Source organism: Perca fluviatilis, chromosome 10 (genome assembly GCF_010015445.1).
Source record: "Perca fluviatilis chromosome 10, GENO_Pfluv_1.0, whole genome shotgun sequence".
NCBI lineage: Eukaryota > Metazoa > Chordata > Actinopteri > Perciformes > Percidae > Perca > Perca fluviatilis.
The window spans coordinates 10,800,086-10,809,312 of NC_053121.1; the positions used below are offsets into that span (position 1 = coordinate 10,800,086).

Genomic DNA, 9,227 nt, shown 5'->3' on the forward strand with positions numbered 1-9,227 from the left:
TTGAAAATTAGCATAATATGGGACCTTTAGTCCCATTGTTGTAGTTGTTCTGGCAAACATATTAGCAAACACTTGAATATTTGCAGATACAGCAGACACAGAGCAACTTTAGCTTTCATTTCATCTTTCCACCTGACCAATTTAAATCTAGCATTCAGTCTCTTTTTTCCCTGTTTTGGTCTCCACCAACTCCAGAGGGAAATACCTACCTCTTTAGTTGCTAAATACTCCAATTTGATCACCAGCTAGTCTTAACTTTGGCCTGTTTGCTGTTCATCAGAGCTTTCTTTCTGGAAACAGCTGCCTGCTTTGGCTGGAAACCAAGGTAATGACACTTTGTTGAATAACCATGAGCTACAACAGGCTAAAAAGCTCTGTTCAACAAGATAGCAACTAGCATGGATGCAACTGCCTGTACATGAAAGACTGTAAATCAATAATCCAATCGAGCACAATCACAGGAAACATCAATATTTAAGCAGGCTCACTAATTACATGCAAAAGAGTTAATTACATTTTAATTACATGTAACCACCTCGCTGCAGTATGCCTTGCATCCGGAGCAGCTATCTCTCACTCTGCTCGGTTGACTGTGACAGCTCCGCTATCTGCTGTGGAGCAGGGAGAAAGCTCTAAATTACAGAAGCAGACTTGTGTTTAGCTAATATTGCATGTGCCATTAAGTGTCTGTTGAAGACACTTAGACCAAGCAGTGTTTATGCCCGCATTTCTCTTTCAAACAGTAAATCAACCACAGACATGCCACATTGCTCAGCCAGACAGCTCTGCATAAATGGCTGATCGTATCACATAAGTATGACACGTGCCTTTTATACACACACCAGATGGCAGTTTAAAAAGGGTCACCTAGGTCCTTCCACTGATAAGAAACCTGTTAAAAGGCTGATTAGGTTGATCTAGTCTTACTCAAGTGTTAATAGAAGGTAATTTTCAATAAATTGCAGCAACTTACAGATCACCAGGTTACATATTCACATGGTCACTGACATGGAGAAAGAGTGAAACCCCTTGAGTTAAGGCATGGTCTGAACATATCTGTTGGGCCCCTATTGAACACCCACCTTCCTGTGAATCATTATGTACCCAGTGCACACTGCTCACTATGCTGTACATGGCAGCTTCATTATGTACGCCCAGAAGCCAACCAGAGCATCTATGCTGGAATATTACTGCCTAGGGCACTTTTTTTCTGTGTGTGAAATATTGTGCAACAGTGATGCAGTTTCCCTAACACATTTGCAGTTAAACAGAAAAACAAACAAAAAACAGTTGATGCTTGCATTTTAAAGAACCCTGAGGGTTTGCCTGCTTTGCCTGGATGGTAATCCAGCCTTGTCTAAAGCCAAGATCAGAACAAAGATTTGCGACGAGACGAGTTGAAACTTGCAACTACTTGTAACGTGTTGGTCTGCAGCATTCTAAAACCTGCCAGTTCACACCAATGCGACGAGACGAGATGGTGTATCATCTCCATAGCAACGACTATGTACTTCCGTCCTAACTTCTGACTTTTAGGCTTTTTGTAGCTAAATATATCAGTTGTTGCGTCTAAATATGAATGTGGATAACGTTAATGATTGTGAGATGCTTGCTAAAGTTACCGTTCTAGTGATGAATCGGCAGAGATGGCAAAAGCACTCACTTCCCGTACTCAAGTAGAAGTACAGATACTTGTGTTAAAAAATACTCTGGTTAAAGTAGAAGTACTGATTCAACTTCTTTACTCAAGTAAAAGAAACATAGTACAGGCTTGGAAATTTAACGTAGAAAAGTAAAAGTAGCCTTGAATGTCTTGCTGCTTATCTGCCAAATCTCTGGGATCACCGTTTTCTTCATTTTCAATTATGTCGCCGTCCATGCTAACGTTACCGCCATCAAGCCGCCGAGTCTGTCGGGTCGTCTTGTGGTGGTGCGTCAAGTGCAACGTATATTCCTATCCAATTAGATTGAATTCGGCATTGATGGTAACTCCACTGAAATTATTTGAAACTAAAGTTTTACATTTTGAAAGTATCGATATTCGTGTAAAAAATGTAAGGAGTAAAAGTAAAAAGTCGGCACAAAAAATAAATTGTAAATTAAAGTAAAAATATCTGAAAAATCTACTTGAGTACAGTAATAAAGTATTTGTAATTCGTTACTTCCCATCTCTGTGAATCGGCGAAAACACGTTTATTTTCTCTGAGTCACGGCTTTGTCCTGGGCGCTCCCTCTCTTCAGTCACTCTCTAGCTCGCTCAACAGTTTGTGCTCGCGGGTGCACGTTGAGCCTCCGTTAACAGTCTGTAACAGAAATAAAATGGATTGTGGATCATTTTATTGTAGCTGACTTTTCAAGATGACTTCTCTGTTGGCTGCGAAACAGGTGACATCCCTTACATTCAATAAAACCAGCCTCTGGAGACCAGCTGAGTCGCAGGGGACGCCATCAGCTGGTTTAAGACGAGCTGATACGGGCCGGTTCAGACCGCTGCAACTTTTCTCTGCGACGTTCTAAAATGGTTTCGTCTCGTTGCGAATCTTTGGCCTGAACTGGGCTTAAAGGTTATAAGAAATGTTAAAAAAAATAAAAAAATATAAAGAGTTCTCTTTAAAAAGGTGAATCGAAAAGATCTAAGAACCTTCAGGCAAAGCAGGATTACCAAGATTAAATGGTAATTACACTTTTTGTAATCTTGTGCCCTCTCTTGTTAAAGGGCCCAGTGTCAAAATCGAGTTTTAGCAATTAGTTAATATTTTACTAATATGGTACACAACAAATTTGTGTTAAATCAAGCAAACAGCACTGATTGTTTTTCTGGGTAGTTTGTGGCATAATGGGCTTGGGGAACTTGTATTTGATACAGGCTCAACTAGTCAATCCGGCCGTGTGAACAGGCTGAATTAAAGACAAGCATAAACATTTAACAACATAAATAGACTCAAATGCAACCCTACAAAATGTGCTCCGAAGCAAAACTGTCAAAAACCACAAAAAGAGACAGACATTCCACAACCTCTGAATGCAGTGAAATGACAAATGAAGCAATAATCTTTGTCTGTCAGTCTGCCTCTCATTTGCAGACACAGCTGAGAGGCAAAACTGGGTCTATTAGATGCTCTAAATGCTTTTAAAATGATCACACATTACTCTCTTTTACACATTGATCATAAAAAGAAAGTAAAATAAATCACCTGCCCACCATCCACCTCTGCTAAATATGACACAATGGTGATATCCAAGTTCAAGAAGCTGGGAGGATGTCGCAAAGCTAAATGAAACTTCCAGAGTGCATAGTGGCTTACATTAAACACAAACCTCAAAATAAGAAATGACAGCTCAGGATGACATGAACATAATTGAAAATGAGTTAAGGGGAACGGCTAAATTGACTGATGGAATAAGGATACACACGTTGAAACGCGCGCGCGCACACACACACACACACACACACACATCAGTGAGTAGTGGGAAATGGATTGCAGCAATCTGTGGCAAAAATGATTAAAATTGTATGTGTGAAAAGCCGGCGTCAATGCAACATAATGCACACATGCATACACACATACAGAAAAGGCCGACTATTCTAAATCAACTCAAAGCAAGAGCCCTTATGCTTCAAAGTCATCTCTGAATCGCTTATCCACATATTGAGGCACACTATAGGAATACCAATTTAAGGTCCTCTATCAAATCATTCAGGGAGAGGGACAGAAAGAAAGGAGACTGTTTGAGGGAAGGGGTTGAGAGAGGTAGCAGTATCCACAAAATAGCTATTATTACATTTCAATCTTATCTAAGTAGAAAAAAGAGAAAATCTCTGCAGGGATATTGACGTACGCACATCCAGTATGAATATATAAATACACTAAGTCATTCAGTCCCTCAGTTACTCATTCACTCACACTCGCACACGCACGCAAAACACACACACACACACACACACACACACACACACACACACACGTCAAGTCCCAGTGCTGCAAGATAAGAGAGGAGAGTGTTCTGGGGAGAAAGCTTCCTCATTGGTTTGCAAGGCTGCACATGTTCCAACCCTCCCTTATATCCCCTGTGTGTGTGTGTGTGTGTGTGTGTGTGTGTGTGTGTGTGTGTGTGTGTGTGTGTGTGTGTGTGTGTGTGTGTGTGCGGGCGCGTGCATGCAAGCTCTCCCTCTCTTTCCTTCACTGCCACTAAAAAGACACAGAGGACCTATTGTGCCCAAGGAAGGAAAATCACTCCATTTTCAAAAAAGGAGAGGAATGAACAGCTCTCTCTCTTTCTCTCTCTCTCTCTCTCTCCTTCCGTTCATCTCTGCCGACCTCTCTCCTTCCCTCTCTTTCCCCCTCACACTCTCTTTCTTCTCCCCTCCCATTCACACAGCAGCTGAAATGGCGAAGCTTGTTAAAAAGGAAGCCCACATGACAGCATTCACAGCTTTGCTTACCGCAGCATCTCCCCTGCTCCCCATGAGCCTTTGCACCAGAAACCATGGATGAAAGCAACTAGATATGACATCTTAAAAAAAAGTTATGGCACTAAGAGTAAATGCAAAAAGGGAAAAAGAAAAAAAAGGGAACAGATAGAGAAAATGTGGAGGATTTGGAGTAAATGAGGTGTTTTATGCCACGGTAACAGCAAAACAACATTAAAGTGAAAATGTTTTTTCAGGTGTTCAGAGCTGCAGCTCGATCGCTCCGAAACACAATTTTGCAGCAAACAATATTACCCAAAACTCTGCTTACTGGGAGAAACTGAGGTTCCTGCCTAATACTAGTTTATTGAAACAATCTATCATGAAAGGATTGTGAACCGGTGGGTATTCTCTGATGTCAATGCCCCAATTCCTACTAGATGGATGGATATGAAGGTTCCTTCTGCAGAGTCCGGGGCGGTATGTGATAACAGAGGAAAGCCTTTATTATCGCTTAAATCTGGGAATGCAGCAACATCACGTCATCGTAATTGTAAACAAGTATAACCAATCTTATTTGAAGGACGAAGAAAATTTCGTACCCAAACTTTCTGTTGTTAAAATCAGTTAAAGATAACAGACTTAGTTCAACTGTTGCATTTGCTGTAGTTGTGCGTACACAAACTGTCTCCCAATGTCTTAAAAGTATCACTATTTAGTGTGTTCAACAAGTGAAATGGGCAAAATAAAGCACACACAAAAAAGAAAGTATGCAAAAATGTATGAAATATTTTTCATGTATTGCACAAAGGAAGTGGAAAAGCTGCTCGAAGCTGGAGGACAAAATCAAATGTTGCTGTTTGATTGACACGTCAGACTTTGTTCCCAGATCTCAGCAATCAAATTATTGACAATGCCATTAGAAATGATGGCTGAGGTTATTAAAAAAAGGTTAGTAATAAAATAATAGTAATAGAGTTATGCTTTAACTATTAACTAAAAATAACAAACACTAGATGCCTCATAAACAGCTAAATTTAGCTTACATGGAACAGCAAAAAAGCAAATTCTGTCATCAATGGCAAACCCGCATACCTGCAAATATATCTGGAGAGCCTTAAACTGCATTCACAGTCTTCAGAAGACCATGTTTTCAAAGGGAACAAAGGTCTTTGGAAGACTGTGAGAGGTAGTTGAGAAAAAAGCTAGCAAGTGGACCCTGAGTTAAGGTACTGTTTATTCAATGTGCTATAATCCTTCAGCACAACCAACCCATGTTGTCACCAACAAACAGCAGCAAATACAACCAGCTTACATGCCATATGCAGGGACTCCCCCCAATGCACAAAGCTTGTTGGCCTAGGAGCCGTCACAATACCTGTTTTTTTAGGAAAGGATTTTCAGCAAAACACAATTTTTTTATCTATTGTATCTACAGACCAGCACAAAGCACACCACTTTGCAACCGAACTCTCAAAAAAGAGAACTCGCTTGTCTCCTTCGCGCAGGGCTCATAGGTCCCAGCCGTCAAATTGGAACAAGGCCCTGTTGCCGGCAACATTTCAGCACCTTGGACAGTTACACAATAGCCAGCAGAGATCCAGCAGGGGGAAAAACACGAGGACAAAAGACAGAGGAGGAGGTGGAGGAGAGCGCTGGGTATACAAAAGGGAAAAGAAAGGAGGGTGGAGAAGAATTTGGCCGCTGGGAGGCCATTCACAGAGGATACAAAGAGCCAATGTCAACTCGAGTTGAAGGACAGAAAACAGAATTAGCATTAGAGCGGGTAGCACAGTTCTACCATGTCACACGGCTGGAGAAGAGAGGACAGGCCTATAAATGCACAGGGGATCATCATACGCACACATTCGCAAACTTGCATTAGTTTTGAATGGCAGGTTGCGGAGAAGCGCTGTATTTCCTAAAAGATGATTTCTAGCAGAGTCAGTGCTCTTTATACTGCAAACTGTATTTCCTTTCACTGCCTTATCCACAAGAGCAATCCACGACTGTCAATTGCTATACTAATTGCAATTCTTCGCCTGCTGTAAGATTCAAATGCCAGAGAAGCGGCAGCTGTTTACAAATGCCACATTTTTTTCAATCTACATAACTGCTGTCATTTTGGAACGGCAGGATGCGGAGGAATGCTGCATCTTGTGAAAAAGGATTTCCAGCAGAGACAGTACTCTAGTCTCCATTTTCACCACCGGCACATTTGCTTTTACTGCTTATCCACAAGGGGCAATTCACTACTTTTAATTGCTATACTAATGAAAATTCTTCCCTCATGTAAGATTGCAGTGCCCTAGAAGCAGCAGGTGTTAAAGGATGCCACATTTGTGCTTCTTTTCAATCTACACAATCATAATCCATTCACAGCACTCAATGATATTTTGACACATCCTGCTGGAGAAATATATTGACCCTCTATATCAAACTAAAAATTAGTGTGGTCTGTGCACCATCAGATGGATGGAGTGGAGGGAGGAGTGGGAATGTGGAGGAAACCTTGAGATGCTGTGTCAGGGAGGAAAGACGGAAGCAACGGCTATCATTCAACTTAGAAGGAGGCCCAAAAATCCACCTCGTCAATCATTAGAGGAGCTGCAGGCAAGCTCTATTTTCATTTTCTCTGGCTTCCACCGCGCGTGCACGCACGCACGCACACACGCACGCACACACACACACACACACACACACACACACACACACACATACCGTTAGGGCAGTCCACAGCACACCGCAGCATCCAAAATAATCAAGCACAGTGCATTCAAAATTGAACTCAAGCTCAGGATCTTGACAAAGTGCTTCAGTGAAAGTTTAATGGCGCAATTTCGCCGCGCTGTATTGCTCCTCTATAGCATACAATATTCTCTATAAGTTGTACATCTCCAAAGACACTTCATATTCAAAGCAAAATAACACAATTCTCCCCGTCAAGAACTCATATATAATTTCACACCCAGTCTCACGTTCATTTTTTTTTCTTTTTTTCTTTTTTAAACAGACAAATAAGTCTTTCTATTTTACATAAAGATTTGATTCTTTAAAATACAGCACTTTCAAAAAAAAAGAAGGAACATTTCCATTTTGCAGAGCATTGTTGATAAAATAGTTGAGTGCAAAGGCACTTTCTGGAGTAAGTATAGTAAGATTTTGCCGCTTGTTGGATTTTGAAAAGATTCTCTTTTATGGTTTAACACTCACCATTTATCTGTGTATGCTAAAAGTATGTACAGGAATGTCATTCTGTAGCATTACCTCTCCTCTACAAAGAATAATCATTTCAGACATTTTCTGTTTTTCACAGGGAGAATAAAATACAGTTTTATGAAAAGCACAAAGCCGTATTTGTGCACAGTCCTGGTATTCCTGCCGTCATCAAAGTCTTTTGGAATTTCATTATTCAAAAAAGAAGAAATAATTTATACCTTCCAGGAGAAAAAAATAGAACTGCATAATAATATACTTCTTATACTCCTTTTATACATCTTGAAAAGAAAGAGAAGAAACGGAAGAGAGACAAAAGATCATCAAAGGATTCGGTTTGCTTCCAGTCAATGCTGTAGGAATGAACAGGGATAGATAAGATAGATAAATAGAGAGAGGGCTATTATTTCAGTAACTGCGTGATTATTATGAATGCTGCACAGAACCTGGAGGGGAGGGGGGGGCATTGTTGTTGCTATCTTACAGTTGGCTCATCGCAGTCTGTTTCTCCAGAACCTCCAAGTAGTCTGGTTCTGTTTTTAGCTTCCCAGGGAGAAGAAGCGGGTGCTCATTGTTTTTGGAAAGGTGTTCAGCCCCGTAGTATTTCCTGGGGGTCCCGTACAGGACAGTTTTGTTCAACCTGTCCTGGTTGGTGATATGCCGCCGGGCTGTCGCAGCCTCGTAGGGGGGCACGATGCAAGGTCTCTTAGGTAAAGTGCAAAAGTTGTAATGGAAAGGAGGGGCGCCTGCAGCTGTGGGAAGCTCCTTGTGGGGCCTCTCCCCTAAGTTTTGATACAACATCTCGGGAGGATCCGGGGTGGCCAAACCACACGATGTTGGAGATTTATCCATAAAATCCATTGTGCTGATTGTGTAGGCCCCTGGGCTGCGGCTGAGGACGTCCTTCTTTGCGTCAAAGGGCCCGAAGCTGAGCTCCTTCAGGTTGCGGTAATACGCCACCTGTTCGCCATCCTTCTGCATGTAGATCGGGTTTTGGCACATGGAGCCCACAGGTGGGGGGATGTAGTTATAAACGTGGCTCTCAGAGGTTTTGTCTTGGGTGGGTTCAGGAGTGTAGGAGCCATATTGCACTTGAAAAGAGTTGAGATCCAAGTTGTTGGCGCCTGTGGGGACATGCTCCACTCCTTTGCGCCGCTTCAGGACAAAAACAAAGAGGCCTGCGCCGAAGCAGACTGAAAGGATGAAAACAACAAGAAGCCCGAGAATCAGGACTGAGAGTGGGACCTCGGGGTGTAACTCAGGAGTGTGGATTCGGGATTCGGTGGGGCTGACTGAGCTAAAAGAAGCAGAGGAGGAAGGGGTGGTGGCCTCAGTGCCAGGGCTTATTAATGTGGGGGCTTTTGTAGGGGGTGCATGTTGTGGCGGGGGCGCCTCGCTGGGCTCGGGGCAGATGGCTTCGTTGCGAAGCGAGCGCAGCAGGCGACCTGCGTGTTTGGACGGCGAATCGCAAGTGATTTCGTTAACCACGACGCTGGTACTGGACAGCTCCATCCAGTTTTTGAGCGCCACAATGTCACACGTGCAGTCCCAGGGGTTCTCCTGTAGGTCGATCTGGATAAACGCTGAAAGCTGGTCTAGA

At 42.4% G+C, this 9,227-nt stretch overlaps 1 protein-coding gene across 1 annotated transcript in view; it reads right to left on the reverse strand.

Moving 5' to 3' along the window:
* Nucleotides 1-7,213: 7,213 nt before the first annotated feature.
* slitrk2 (SLIT and NTRK-like family, member 2) overlaps nucleotides 7,214-9,227 on the reverse strand; it is a 4,434-nt gene continuing 2,420 nt past the window's right edge. Inside the window, exon 2 of the mRNA XM_039814451.1 lies at nucleotides 7,214-9,227. This exon is cut by the window's right edge and continues 1,607 nt beyond it. Within this exon, the coding sequence (XP_039670385.1) occupies nucleotides 8,108-9,227 (1,120 nt within the window). The 3' untranslated portion in view covers nucleotides 7,214-8,107.